Here is a 14,630-nt window from a genome sequence, read left to right as displayed (position 1 = left end):
CCTGGGTGCTCGAGATACACGAATGCAAATAGTCCTCCACGGCACATACTGCACAGCAATGACAAGAGCGGTACTCGAACAAACCTTTCACGTGCGATTTGTGTTTACAAATGCGCGTCCACTTCAAGTTGAAGCTCATAGATCCTCTCGCTAGTTGGGCAGCACTCGCGTATCAGACTGAAACGGAGGATAGTGGTCACCAAGGGCATTGCTGGCACCTTCAACGCGTGCGTCCCACGTCTCCCCCTACGTAGACAGACAGGCAATGGTCAGGCCTTCATCGATGCCCACCACCGGCCTTAGAGCATTGACCCCCCGCTCCTTCGAAGCAGTAGATCACTTCCCAATCTCCCGGCAGCAGCGTATTCTGCCACCGCCGAGCCAAGAAGAAGACAATGCTGACGTCGTGGATCGCTGCAATCGGCTGCTTTGCAGCGTTCTCCGCTCTTCCGGTCGACACGCGCGCTCTGGGTGACGATGTGTACGACTCGCAAGCGCAAGCCATTGTCGACGGCTTCAGCACTGCCGAGGTGCTGGGTCAGATGACGCAGATCACCATTACCCAAGTGCTCAACAGCGACTACTCGCTGAACGAAGACGCGGTGCGCACGTACGCCAAGATGAACGTCGGTTCCTACCTCAACACTCCGTGGGGGAGTGAGATCGACGGCAAGTGGGGCTGGAACGCTACCGAGTGGCGCGCCATTGTCACCCGCATCCAGGAGATCACCATGGAGGAGAACGGTGGCCACCCCATGGTCTACGGGATCGACTCGGTGCACGGAGCCATCTACGTCTCCGGTGCTGTGATTTTTGGCCAAGAGATCAACAGCGGTGCAAGTTTCAACACCGACCTGGTCTACGAGGTGGGCCAAATCACTGGCCGTGACACGGAGGCAGCAGGGATCCCGTGGGTGTTCGGTCCTATCCTCGATCTCGCGCAGAACCCGCTGTGGGCACGCACCTACGAGACGTTCGGCGAAGACCCGTACCTGTGCTCAGTGCTGGGCGACGCAATCATTCGCGGTCTACAGAGCAACAGCCAGACTGCGGCCTGCATGAAGCATTTTGTGGGCTACTCCAAGACACAGTCAGGGCATGACCGTGACGGCGTCACGATGGCCGACTTCGACCTGCTCAACTACTTCGTCAAGCCGTACCAGGCCGGCATTGCGGCTGGTGCCCTCTCGACCATGGAGAACTACATCTCCATCAACGGGATTCCTACGGTGGCCAACACCAAGATCCTCGAGGACCTCGTCCGCAATGACCTCGCGTACGACGGCCTCGTGGTCACGGATTGGGCCGAGATCAACAACTTGAAGGACTGGCACCGCGTGGTGGACACGTACGACGAGGCTGTTCGGCTCTCGCTTACTCGCACCGCCTTGGACATGAGCATGGTCCCGTACGACACCGAGTTCATCACGTACGCTACGGAAATGCTGAACAACTTCCCGGAATACGAAAGCCGCCTGCGTGAGTCCGCTAGGCGTGTGATCAAGATGAAGCTCAAGCTCGGGCTGTATGAAAACCCCGTGCCTGGTGCCGACAGCGAGTTTTTGGTTGGCAACGAGGATGACAAGACGGTGGCATTGAACCTGGCACGCGAGTCCATTGTGCTGCTCAAGAACGACGATAGCGTCCTCCCGCTCGCTAATGGATCATCCGTCTTCCTCACCGGCCACTCGGCTGACAATGTGGGCTACCAGTGTGGCGGATGGAGTGTAGCGTGGCAAGGATACTCCGGTAACGATATGTTCCCGAACGGCATTTCGGTTCGTCAGGGTCTGGAAAACGTTGTTGGTAACAACTCGTTCACGTACTTTAATGGGCTCAACGCCAATGGAAACTATACTTCGGAGGATCTGGCCACGGCGGTAAGCTATGCAAGCCAGCACGAGTACACGATCGCTGTCATTGGGGAGAGCACATACGCCGAGAAGCCAGGAGACATCGATGACTTGGCGTTGCCCGCGGGACAAGTTGCGTACGTTGAGGCGCTCGCTGCAACCGGGACGAAAGTCATCCTCGTTCTGTTTGAAGGTCGTCCGCGGTTGCTTGGTACTCTTCCTGGTACTGCCACCGCTGTCGTTCACGGTTTGTTGGCTTGCGAGCTTGGCGGCCAGGCAATGGCGGAAATCCTGTACGGCGAGGTGAACCCCAGTGGACGACTTCCGCTCACGTACCCGAAGGACTCGGCCAACGTGATGATCCCGTACAACCACCGCGTCACCACCAAGTGTGTTGATGACAGCGGCGCTTACGTCGACTGCGAGATGCAATGGGACTTCGGCACGGGGCTCAGCTACACCACGTTTACCTACTCTGCTGTCACGCTGAGCAAAACGACCGTGTCCGGCCCCGATGACTCATTGACTGCGTCTGTGTTCGTCACAAACTCGGGCTCCATCGCGGGTAAAGAGACCGTGATGCTGTTTGTGATTCAGCCGTACCGCTTGATCTCCGTGCCCGAGGTCAAAATGCTGCGCAAGTTCAAGAAGATCGACCTGCAACCTGGCATCACCCAGGAGGTTACTTTCACCCTAACGGCAGATGACTGGAGCGTCTACGATCCTCAGATCGGCAGCGGGTTCAACCAGGTTGCTGAAGATGGCACCTTCGTTGTGGCGATTAAGCCCGACACCGACTGCGACGTGTACAACACCATCACGAATGAGCTCTGCGCGCAGTTCACGCTCAACACGGGCACCGTCAACTTCGGTATTAACGGCACGACCTCGCGTCGTCGTTCGTAAGGGACTGTTGAGAGCATTAGAAGGGTGTTTGTGCATGCTTGCGCCGTTGATTTTGTGGGTTTGTAGGCAGTTGCTGAGCCTGCGTGCGTGTGCGGTATTGTCGTTGAATCTACAGCAAATCTTCATTTTTGCTTTTGCGTCTTGTTGTGGGGTTTTCGCACTATCCTGATACAGTGTAGGTACATGCATCCTCGTACTTGGCCTGCCACTTCGGATACAGCACTTGTGCATCCCTTGCTTGCCGGTTCCCAGCGGTGACATCCGGAGATCGATGACAAAGTGCCCAGACCACCAGTACATGTGGCAACGAATTGACCGCTCATAGTCCAGGTGGTGTTTACCGGCTGATGCCTTCTTGCAGTCGCGACCTTGCCGTGCTGCGAAACCTCACCAGATTGGGCTTGCACTGTGTGGCTGGAAAGACAGTCGATGCAGGCGTTGCCAACAGGAAGACGGGCCGTCCAGGTGTCTATCCAGCATGCCAGTACATTGTCACAGTCTTGTCCACGGAGGTCCTGGCTCCTCAAGCCGAATGTCGTCCTTCCATCACTACGTCGAGGACCACGGTGCCATCTTGCAAGTATAAACTACATGCAGCACCTCGTACTCCGCATGAAGGCTATTCAACTCGAGCATTGCACGGATCAGCACCGAAGTGGTTGCCTATTGTAGTCACAAGCAAAAACTTGCTTTCGCGCCGTTCGCGATCTTTTGGTTGACTGATGGCTACCACACAGGTGCTCGTCAATTCGTACAAGATGACAGTCGCAGATGTAAATTGGATTGAACAGGTTGGGGCTGCGGGGAGGGGTTCGTTCGTGGACATCGAGGCGCCCAAGCCTCAAATGAGGCACCATGGGATCACCTTTGCACCACCAGCCGGCAAATTCAGCTTGAATGGTATAGCCCAAGATCAGATCTGTCTGGCGGACAGTAAGACGGCAACCTGTCCTGACTGATCTCGACAGGCTTCGTGAACTAAGAGAAAAGGGCAACACAAACTAAGCTCATTCTCCAATTTCCTCCCTGCCTCGCACAGGACAACCCACCACCACTACCCACTCGACTCAAGGGCATCTCATGTGGACATCCTGGGTTTCTGCCAGCAGCTTAGCGGCGGCGGCGGCTTTCTCCGGTACGGTCATGGCCGACGACGCCGCTTTGGAGGTCCGAGCGCAAGCTATCGTCGATAGCTTCACTACGGCCCAGGTCATCGGCCAGATGACACAGGTCGACATCAGCACCGTCATCAACCCCGAAGATAACTCGTTGAACGAGGATTCCGTTCGAGCCTACGCGCAGCAGTATGTGGGCTCGTACTTGAACACGATTTGGGATGAACCGCTGGGCGACAAGTACGGGTGGACTGCCACCGAATGGCGCGCTGTGGTGTCGCGGATTCAGGAGATCTCCATGGAGGAGAACGGCGGCCACCCCATTATCTACGGTCTCGACTCGGTGCACGGTGCCAACTACGTGACTGGTGCTGTGATCTTTGGCCAGCAGATCAACAGCGGTGCTAGTTTCAATCCCGACCTCGTCTACAAAGCGGGCCAGATCACTGCCCGTGACACTCAAGCTGCTGGAATCCCGTGGGTGTTCGGACCCATCTTGGAGATCTCGCAGAACCCGCTCTGGTCTCGCACCTACGAGACGTTTAGCGAGGACCCCCACTTGGTGACGGTCATGGGCGAGGCGATTATCCGTGGACTGCAGAGCTACAACCAGACTGCGGCCTGCATGAAGCACTTCATCGGCTACTCCAAGACACCGTCAGGACACGATAGAGACAACGTCATCATGGACGACTTCGACCTGCTCAACTACTTCCTGCCGCCGTTCAAGGCGGCCATGGACGCCGGTGCCATGTCGACGATGGAGAACTACATCTCCATTAACGGCGAGCCCGTTATCGCGAGCTCTCGCATTCTGAACGACCTGCTTCGCTCCGACCTGGGATTTGATGGTCTCCTGGTTTCCGACTGGGCTGAGATCAACAACCTGAAGGACTGGCATCGTGTCGCTGAAACGTACGAGGATGCTGTCCGCTTGTCGCTCACGCACACGTCGCTCGACATGAGCATGGTACCGAATGACACCGCGTTTATCAACTACACGGAAAACATGCTCGAGGGGTACCCTCAGTACGAGACCCGCCTCCGCGAGTCTGCCAAGCGTATCATCAAAACGAAGCTCCAGCTTGGACTTTACGAGAACCACATGCCCGGTGCGGAGTTTGAATTCCAGGTCGGCAATGATGAAGACAAGGCGGTGGCGTTGGACTTGGCTCGCGAGTCCATTGTACTTCTGAAGAACAATGAAAGTGTGCTGCCCCTGGCGAAGGAGGCGTCTGTGTTCCTGACAGGCCACTCGGCTGACAACGTCGGTCACCAATGCGGTGGATGGAGCATCGCGTGGCAGGGATACTCTGGCAACGAGATGTTCCCAAACGGTGTCTCGGTTCGTCAGGGCTTGGAGAACTTGGTTGGAAATGACTCCTTTTCCTTCTTCAACGGCCTCTACGACAATGGCTCGTACTCGGAGGCAGACCTTGCCACAGCAGTTGAGATGGCTCGTCAGCATGAGTACACCATTGCGGTTATCGGTGAGAAGCAGTACACAGAGAAGCCCGGTGACATCGACGACTTGGCTCTCCCTGCTGGTCAGATCGAGTACGTCGAAGCGCTTGCTGCCACCGGTACCAAGGTAATTGTCGTCTTGTTCGAGGGTCGTCCGCGTCTCCTTGGCTCGCTCCCGGACTCTGCCAGTGCGATCATCGATGGTCTGCTGCCTTGCGAATTGGGCGGACAGGCGATGGCCGAGATCATTTACGGAGACGTGAACCCGAGTGGAAAGCTCCCGATCACCTACCCGAAGGACCCGGCGAACATCGCCATCCCTTACTATCACCGTGTGAACACGCAGTGCGCCTACGACCACTGCTGGATGGAATGGGACTTCGGTGCCGGACTCAGCTACACGGAATTCAACTACTCTGCTGTGTCTCTGGACACGACGGCGATCACTAGTGCTGATGCCACCGTCACTGCCACTGTGACCGTCACGAACGTGGGTACCCGTGCGGGTAAGGAGACGGTCATGCTGTTCCTTACGCAGCCGTTCCGAACGATCTCCGTCCCTGAGGTGAAGATGCTGAAGAAGTTCAAGAAGATTGAACTGCAGCCAGGAGAGTCCCAGGAAGTGTCCTTTGCGCTGACGGCGTATGATTGGAGCGTGTACGACCCGCAGATCGGCAAGGGGTTGAAGAAGATCACCGAGGACAGCAACTACGTGGTGGCCATCAAGCCGGACACCTGGTGCAACGTGTACAAGAACATCACCAACCCGTTGTGCGCTGTGTTCAAGATCGAAACGGGACGTGACAGCTTCGGCCTTCCTCCTCCAGTTACGAACGCCACCATCACTACGGAAACCCCTGCAGTTGTCTCTTCAATTGCCACCACTATGCCCCCTGTGGCCGAAGATGCTGGAGCTGGAACAGTTGAGGCCGGTAACTTTTAAGCCACCCTCAGCCTAAGGGTAGACATTTCATTCAATGCACAGCCAAGCTAGACAAATGAGCGCGTAAGGCTTCATAAGAAACGAGCCCTGCACAATTACAGCAGAACACTGGTACCTTTACCTACATGTACAGGATCATTCCCACAGTAAAGGTGCATCTTCACCGCGCTTTAATGGTTGAAGCCGCAGTCGCACCAACTACAAAACCTTGACCTTGTCTGAGCTGGTCCATGACGATTAACTCCGGACTCGAGGCGATTTGCATTTCCATGGCTCAGTGCGCTCCGAGAGTGTCCTATCCGCTGTGAGAAGCTCCAGTCTCGGCCATCCGACACGAGCAACACTTGAAGTGTATTGAGGCCCAGCAGCCATTACAGCTCTTTGAGATACGGGTTACGGGCACTTTCATGGATAGCAGAGCGCATATTGATCTCTTTCGACTCCACAACCGCGTAAACTTGACTATACATGTACATTTCGGCGTGCCGCACGGTCAACATGGCAGAGCAGTTGGATGGGACAGCAGTGTCGATTGGCATTGCGCGCTGAGGCTGTCCTTCCAGAGTTCACTTCTCAACTTCCCCACTGCATCACGCAGTACAACCTGGTAGTGGACAGCCTCGACGCCGTCAACGTAACGCAGTTCGATGGTCAAGCCCTTCCTGGCCGCGGCCTATTCTGCCACGCTGGCAGCATTCCTGTCACTGCCTGTATCGGCACTCTCGGCTGCCGAGGATAGCGCACTGGATGCCAAAGCTCAAGCTATCGTCGATGGTTTCTCGACGGCCCAAGTAATCGGCCAAATGACGCAGATCGACATCAGTACCGTCATGAACCCCGAGGATAACACGTTGAACGAGGACTGGGTCCGTCTGTATGCCCAGCAGTACGTGGGCTCGTACCTCAACACGATTTGGGACGAACCTATGGAGGAGAAGTACGGCTGGACTGCCACCGAGTTCCGTGCCATCGTCACGCGGATCCAGGAGATCACCATGGAGGAGAACGGCGGCCACCCCATTATTTACGGCCTCGACTCGGTGCACGGAGCCAACTACGTCGAGGGCGCTGTCATCTTCCCCCAACAGATCAATAGCGGCGCAAGCTTCAACCCCGACCTCGTCTACGAGATGGGTCGTGTCACCGCTCGTGACACTCAAGCTGCTGGAATCCCGTGGGTCTTTGGTCCTATCCTCGACATCGCACAGAACCCGCTCTGGTCTCGCACCTACGAGACGTTTGGTGAGGACCCCCACGTTGGAGCTGTGATGGGAGATGCCGTTGTCCGTGGACTGCAGAGCTACAACCAGACTGCGGCCTGCATGAAGCACTTCATCGGCTACTCCAAGACACCGTCAGGACACGATAGAGACAATGTCGTCATGGCAGACTTCGACCTGCTCAACTACTTCCTGCCGCCGTTCAAGGCGGCCATGGACGCCGGTGCCATGTCGACGATGGAGAACTACATCTCCATTAACGGCGAGCCCGTCATTGCGAACCCTCGCATTCTGAACGACTTGCTACGCTCCGACCTAGGGTTTGATGGTCTCCTGGTTTCCGACTGGGCTGAGATCAACAACCTGAAGGACTGGCACCGCGTCGTCAACAGCTACGAAGATGCTGTGGCCTTGTCACTGAAGGAGACGTCGCTCGACATGAGCATGGTGCCCAACGACACGAAATTCATCGACTACACACAAAGCATGCTCCAGAAGTACCCTGAGAAGGAAGCTCGTCTGCGTGAGTCTGCCAAGCGTATCATTAAGACGAAGCTCCAGCTTGGACTCTACGAAACCCCTGTACCGGGAGCGGAGTTCGTATCGCTGGTAGGCAGCGAAGACGACAAGACCGCCGCTCTGAATATGGCGCGTGAATCCATCGTGCTTCTTAAGAACGCCGAGGACGTTCTGCCGCTACCGAAGGATGCGTCCGTCTTCCTTACGGGCCACTCGGCAAACAACGTGGGCTACCAGTGTGGTGGCTGGAGCAAGGCTTGGCAGGGCTACTCCGGCAACATCATGTTCCCGAACGGCGTCACTGTTCGCCAGGGGTTCGAGAACTTGGTCGGGAACAACTCGTTCTCTTACTTTAACGGACTGCTTGCCAATGGATCGATCTCGGACGAGGACCTGGCCACCGCTGTGGAGCTTGCCAGCCAGCACGAGTACACTGTTGCTGTCATCGGCGAGTCCCAGTACACGGAGAAACCTGGTGACATTGACGACCTTGCTCTGCCTGAGGGCCAGGTGAAGTACATTGAGGCTCTGCGCGCGACCAAGACGAAGATGATCGTTGTTCTGTTCGAGGGCCGTCCGCGCCTGCTTGGCTCGATCCCGGACAACTCGATGGCTATCATTGACGGCCTGCTGCCCTGCGAGCTCGGCGGCCAGGCCATGGCGGAGATCATCTACGGCGAGGTGAACCCGAGCGGACGACTGCCGATCACGTACCCCAAGGACTCGGGCAACATCGCTATCCCGTACAACCACCGCGTCACGACTCGCTGCGCGTACGACAACTGCTGGCAGCAATGGGACTTTGGCTCGGGCCTCAGCTACACGCAGTTCAACTACTCGGCCGTGACGCTGGACACGACGTTGCTCACCAGTGCGTCCGAAACGGTGACCGCTACGGTGACCGTCTCAAACGTGGGCGCCCGTGCTGGCAAGGAGACTGTCATGCTGTTCGTGATCCAGCCGTACCGCTTGATCTCCGTGCCCGAGGTGAAGCAGCTCAAGCAGTTCAAAAAGATCGAGCTGCAGGCGGGCGAGTCCATGGACGTGTCGTTCACGCTCACCACCGACGACTTGAGCGTGTACGACCCGCAGATCGGCAAGGGGCTCAAGCGCGTGTTCGAGGACAGCGACTACGTGGTGGCCATCAAGCCGGAGACGTGGTGCAATGTGTACAACAACATCACCAACCCGCTGTGCGCCGAGTTCAGCGTCGACACGAGCAACGGCGCGGGCACCGTGAACATCGGCAGCGGCCTGCTTTAGGGAGTCGAAAGACTGCAGACTTGCCTCGAATGAAGAAGCACGCTTAGACAAAGGAACCGATACTTTCAATACATTCCCGAATGGTATAATGCACAAGGTATCCATCGCAGGCAAACGGCACTAACACAGCAATCGCTCTCGGTAAGTATTTAACACATCCGATCTGCCGTGAGCGGGAGCGAAGCAATCCAAAATCTTACCTGTCCTTGACGTGATCCCGTGAGATTAGAGGGAGGCACGACTTGCACATCGAGGCAGTTTTTGCTCTAACTTACATGTACCAGGATACATTCCCCGTTGTTGCCATTGAAAGGCAGCACCATACACCTGCTTGCACCTACAACGAACTTGCAGTTTCAACACACCCGAGTCATCCTGCGTCTACAATGTGAAGACCGTCTGTTGCGACGACACCGGACTCTACGGCGCCAACGAATCCGGCTTCGATGATATGGCGGCCTGCTTCTGATCGAGCTGAGCTGACCAAGTCTGTACGCGGTGCTCCTGCACGATCTTCGACAGGGTCCGATTGCTGTGGACACCAGAACACCATTACTATCGAACTGAAAGGGCGGTACATGGAGCTCGTCATTTTTCCCCTGGGCACTACCGATAGGGCAACATACTCTACCTGATCTGGATGCGAGCAACAACAAGCACAGGCGATATGCGGAGAAGCAGCCAGCCAGCATTTCATCGGTCGGGCGCGAGCATCTCATTTGAAAGTCATTCCCCCATTTTCCTCGTGGGAAATACCCGTCGGTGAATTGCCAGTCCCATGCTCACAAAGTGGCTCCTACTAACTGCGGCGGTGCTGCAGTCGGCGCTCGCAAGCTCCAGCGGGTCCTCCGACGCTTTGGACTCGCAGGCGCAGACCATCGTGGACGGCTTCTCGACGGACCAGGTCATCGGCCAAATGTGCCAGCTCGACATCAGCATGGTGCTCAACGACGACAACTCGGTGAACGAGACCTTGGTGCGCCAGTACGCGCAGCTCGGCGTCGGGTCTTACTTGAACTCGCCGTTCGCCGGCTGGAACGCCACCGGCTGGCGCGACACCATCGAGGACATCCAAACGTTCCACATGGACGAGAACGGAGGACACCCCATGGTCTACGGACTCGACTCGGTGCACGGCGCCCAGTACGTGGACCAGGCAGTCATGTTCCCGCAGCAGATCAATGCAGGTGCAAGCTTCAACCCCGAGCTCGTTCGCAAAATGGGGTACGTCACGGGTCGGGATACGGCTGCAGCAGGTATCTCCTGGGTGCTGGGCCCCATCCTGGACATTTCGTACAACCCGCTGTGGACCCGCACATACGAGACTTTCGGAGAGGACCCGTACCTGGCCTCGGTGCTAGGGGCTGCCTACATCCAAGGCGTACAGAATAATAGTCAGAGTGGGGCGTGCATGAAGCACTTCATCGGGTACTCGCAGACGGTCACTGGTGTTGACCGTGAAGGCGTGACCATCTCAGACTACGACCTGCTCAACTACCACGTGCCGTCGTTCAAGGCGGGCATCGAGCACGGCGCCATGTCCACGATGGAGAACTATATTTCGGTGAACGGCGTCCCCGTCGTCTCGAGTACCAAGATCCTCAACAACCTTTTACGCAACGACCTCGACTTCGACGGAGTTGTGGTCACGGATTGGGGCGAGGTGAACAACCTCCAGAGCTGGCACCGCGTTGTGAGTACGCAGCAGGCTGCAGTGGAGCTGGTGATTGCCAACACGTCGCTGGATATGACCATGGTGCCGTACAGCACCGACTTCATCGACCAGGCAAAGTACGTGCTGTCCAACAACTCGGACTACGAAGCTCGTCTGCGTGCCTCAGCCAAGCGTATTGTCAAGATGAAACTGGACATGGGCTTGTACGATACCCCGGTTCCAGGTGCGGATAACGTTGCCCTCGTGGGGAATGACGACGATCTGGCGGAGGCGCTGGACCTCGCTAGAGAGTCCATCGTGCTGCTCAAGAACGACGACAACATTCTGCCCCTGACCAACAGCACTTCCGTCTTCCTGACGGGATTCTCTGTGGACGATATTGGCTATCAGTGCGGTGGCTGGAGCATCTATTGGCAAGGCACGTCCGGCAACGATTATTTCGCCCACGGTATGTCGGTCAAAGAGGGCATTGAGAACTTGGTCGGTAGCGATTCCGTTACGTACTTCAACGGACTCAGCGACGACGGCACGTACTCCGACGAAGACTTGTCCACGGCAGTTGGCATGGCCAGCGACGCTGATGTCATCATCGCTGCCATCGGCGAGGCTCCGTACGCTGAGAAGTGGGGCGACATTGATGAGTTGGTGCTACCTTCGGGCCAACTTGAGTACGTTCAGGCTCTTGCGGACACGGGGAAGAAGGTGATCTTGATTCTGTTCGAAGGGCGTCCGAGGCTGCTGGGCTCGCTGCCGGACTCCGTGAACGCCGTTATTTGGGGCGGTCTACCGTGTGAACAAGGAGGCCAAGCCATGGCGGAGATCTTGTACGGCGAGGTAAACCCGAGCGGAAGGCTGCCGATCACGTACCCCAGGTACTCCGGCCACATCATGATCCCGTATCGCCACCGCGTGAGCACTCAATGCAGTTCCGGTGATTGCGAGATGCAATGGGACTTCGGTGCGGGGCTGAGCTACACGAACTTTTCGTACTCGGACTTGAAACTTAGCACCGACAAAATCACCAGCCAAAGCGCAACGATCTCCGTTTCCGTGACAGTAACCAATAACGGTACGATGGCTGGCAAGGAGACCGTCATGCTGTTCATGATTCAGCCATACCGCGCGATTTCGGTTCCTGAAGTGAAGATGCTGCGCAAGTTTGAGAAGATCGAGCTCGAGGCGGGGGCCTCCGCGACCGTCATGGTCACCTTAACAGCAGACGACTGGAGCGTATATAACCCGCAGATCGGCAGCGGCTTCAATCAGGTTGCCGAGAACGGCGAGTTCGTCGTGGCCATCCATCCCGACACAGACTGCGACGTGTACAACGACAACGGTATCACGAATGAGCTGTGCGCGAACTTCACACTTGCGGTGACCTCCACCACTGTCGGCGACAGTACGAGCGCTTCAGCGCCTCTGACCCAGATCGCGTGGTGGGCGACAATTACAAGCGTAGTTGTCGGCTTGCTGTTGTAAGCTGGCAACGCATCGGTAACGCAAACAAACTTTCACAGTAATACACACGCGACGAATTTTCATAGAGCTGGAGCAAAGCGTGCTGGCTCCAGCAAACTCCATCGTTGTCCAGCTGCTTAAGAACAGAAAAGCAAACAAAGGTTAATGCGCAAGACTGTCAATGTGATTCTGTTAGTGTACGTGCAACATAGAGATTGGCGCGCTGTACCCAAGGGCCGTTGCTAGCGCAGGGGATGTAGTATCCGTGTACTACGGTTGTACAACTTGGTCCATCAACACGTTCTCGATAAGCTCCTGGCTGGCTGTGATGTTGCCTGCCACTGTGCCCAACATGAAGTCAGTGAGTGCACGCACCGCTGCGGGGTCATACACCGTGTGATCCTCTTTCTCTGGTGACACCAAGGAGCACATCTGAAGCAGAGAAAATTCACGCTTAGGTGTGGAGACTGCCGCGCGCTTTGTAAGAGCGTATCCCTGATGTCGGAACCCCAGACCCTTCACTCGCTGATCATCGAACTCAAGCGGGACAACACTTGCTACCCAGATAACAACTTCGCGGTCCTCCTCCACGTAGCGTCGGAGTACTTGTTTGGCATGGAAATCCGCCCGAGAACTATCGGCAAAGAATTCCTTTGCAAAGTCCTCGATGATTGTGTCTGGTGTGTCCGGCGTTGCCAGGTGCTTTACGTCGCCACAACTCACGGTTAGTTACACACAATAGCGGCATCAAGTCGAGTCGAATTCTCACCTTCGCAACCTTCCCCTCGTACATGTTACCGCGGTGCTTCTCCGCGCCCTTGAAGTGGTCCCACACGGCCTGAGCTGTCGCACGCATCCCGAACGGCATGACCTTGTTGGCGTAAATATCCAAGTACATGCAGTCGGCACCTTCTCGCATCCTAGCGTCTCGGTGCGTGCTCTCCATCGTCGCCAGCCCATTCGAAGCGAAAACAGTGTCCACCTCGCGGTACGCCCTGTCGAGATGTGCCAGCAAATCCTTAAAGTCGTTGACGTCTGCACGGAAGTCCAGCGTGCGTCCTTGCGAGTACTTGGACTTGTTGGTCTGTGACAAGCTCGAGCACTCCACCACCTACAGAAGCAACCACCCAAAGCATCAGCGTCTCCTCTCCTCTTCACCAGACCTTCCACCCCATCACCGACCTGTTGCTTGGCTCTCTTCTGCAGCAAACTCTCGAGTCCTCTCGCCATCTTGATCTGATTATCGAGAATGAGCTTGAGTCTGACGTTCTCCCTCTCCGCCTTCTCCCTGCGTCTGCGTTGGCGACACGCCACCTCCTTCCACACCGTCGGTACCTGCACTGGGTCGTACACCGACATGGTGTCTCCCTGTTTCTTGGTCTCTCTCTGCTGCTTCTGAGTTTCCTGACGAATGGCTCGAGTCTGCGCTCTCGGGTGGAGCTGCAGTGCAGTGAGCTCCAGCTCCAGCTGCGCCACCTTCTCCCTGAGGAAGGCCAGCTCGATCTTGCGTTCGTTCCTGGCTCTGTTGGGGTCTCCCCTGGTCACGGGCTTCTTAGGGCCCGCAGTCTTCTTCCTGCCTCGAGCACTGGCTTTCCTGTGCGCCGACACCTGTCCTGCAGCCTGTGGACCGCGTTCGAGCCTCGCAGCGGTTGCGTTCGAGAGCTGAAATACTGGAGAAGACGGTGATGCCGTGGACGAGTCGCTGGCGGCCCCGGGGGACGCCATATGAGCGCTGAAAGCCGGCGTGAGACTGGGTGACAGCAGTTCGATGTCCTCCGCCGGCGAGAAACCTGAGGGAGACGCCGTGAACACCGACGTGTCGATCGAGTACTGCTCCACGAATGACAGCGCCGCCTCGAAGGCGCGCACGGCGTCGTCGTCCTCCAGGAAGGCCATAGCGACCAGGTGTCAATAATGCGGCCGGAGCGTCAACAATTATTGTGTTTAACGATAGGCATCGTCGGAATTTGTAAATTTCGATATGATGGGCAATGGGACCTGCTCTATTTCATACTTCTGAGCTTGAAGCGGCCGAGTAAAGTGTTTTCGACGAGCTCTCGATGCGCGCCTTTGGTTCTGTGTTGCGTGGATGGTCAGGAAGTGAGTGAACGCGCGCCGACTTAATGGGTGGCACTGTAGTCGGGCTTCGTCGTTGAGGTAGATGAGCGAGCATTGCTGGAGCACGGCGACCTCTTGCGTGGGGATGTGACCTTA

At 56.6% G+C, this 14,630-nt stretch overlaps 4 protein-coding genes across 5 annotated transcripts; 3 read left to right on the top strand and 1 right to left on the bottom strand.

Annotated features, from left to right (window-relative positions):
• Positions 1–395: 395 nt before the first annotated feature.
• KRP23_5161 lies at positions 396–6,493 on the top strand (the record flags this gene model as incomplete). 2 transcript variants are annotated; one of them, XM_067890200.1, is made up of 4 exons in its annotated part: positions 396–1,990; positions 2,826–2,842; positions 3,799–5,431; positions 6,415–6,493. In XM_067890200.1, 4 exons carry the CDS (start codon positions 396–398, stop codon positions 6,491–6,493), a joined length of 3,324 nt encoding a protein of 1,107 aa, XP_067746765.1. The 2 variants fall into 2 exon arrangements, with proteins under 2 accessions (XP_067746765.1, XP_067746766.1); XM_067890201.1 differs by lacking the exons at positions 2,826–2,842; positions 3,799–5,431; positions 6,415–6,493 and having other exon boundaries at positions 396–649; positions 723–810.
• A 435-nt stretch (positions 6,494–6,928) lies between these two features.
• On the top strand, positions 6,929–9,283 carry KRP23_5160 (Lysosomal beta glucosidase; the record flags this gene model as incomplete). Its single annotated transcript, XM_067890198.1, has 1 exon — positions 6,929–9,283. The coding sequence occupies one exon, from the start codon at positions 6,929–6,931 to the stop codon at positions 9,281–9,283; it is 2,355 nt and encodes a 784-aa protein (XP_067746764.1).
• Positions 9,284–10,061: 778 nt separating this feature from the next.
• Positions 10,062–12,628, top strand: KRP23_5159 (Lysosomal beta glucosidase; the record flags this gene model as incomplete). The annotated part of the gene is made up of 2 exons (XM_067890197.1): positions 10,062–11,626; positions 12,613–12,628. The coding sequence occupies 2 exons, from the start codon at positions 10,062–10,064 to the stop codon at positions 12,626–12,628; spliced, it is 1,581 nt and encodes a 526-aa protein (XP_067746763.1).
• A 306-nt stretch (positions 12,629–12,934) lies between these two features.
• KRP23_5158 (uncharacterized protein) lies at positions 12,935–14,312 on the bottom strand (the record flags this gene model as incomplete). The annotated part of the gene is made up of 5 exons (XM_067890196.1): positions 12,935–12,973; positions 13,023–13,118; positions 13,186–13,527; positions 13,599–13,652; positions 13,731–14,312. The coding sequence occupies 5 exons, from the start codon at positions 14,310–14,312 to the stop codon at positions 12,935–12,937; spliced, it is 1,113 nt and encodes a 370-aa protein (XP_067746762.1).
• Between the last annotated feature and the right edge of the window lie 318 nt (positions 14,313–14,630).

Source organism: Phytophthora ramorum (genome assembly GCF_020800215.1).
Source record: "Phytophthora ramorum isolate Pr-102 chromosome Unknown Phyram_PR-102_s0004, whole genome shotgun sequence".
Lineage (NCBI taxonomy): Eukaryota > Oomycota > Peronosporomycetes > Peronosporales > Peronosporaceae > Phytophthora > Phytophthora ramorum.
The sequence above is the reverse complement of the archived record's forward strand: the minus strand, read 5'-3'. Positions and strand labels throughout refer to the sequence as shown.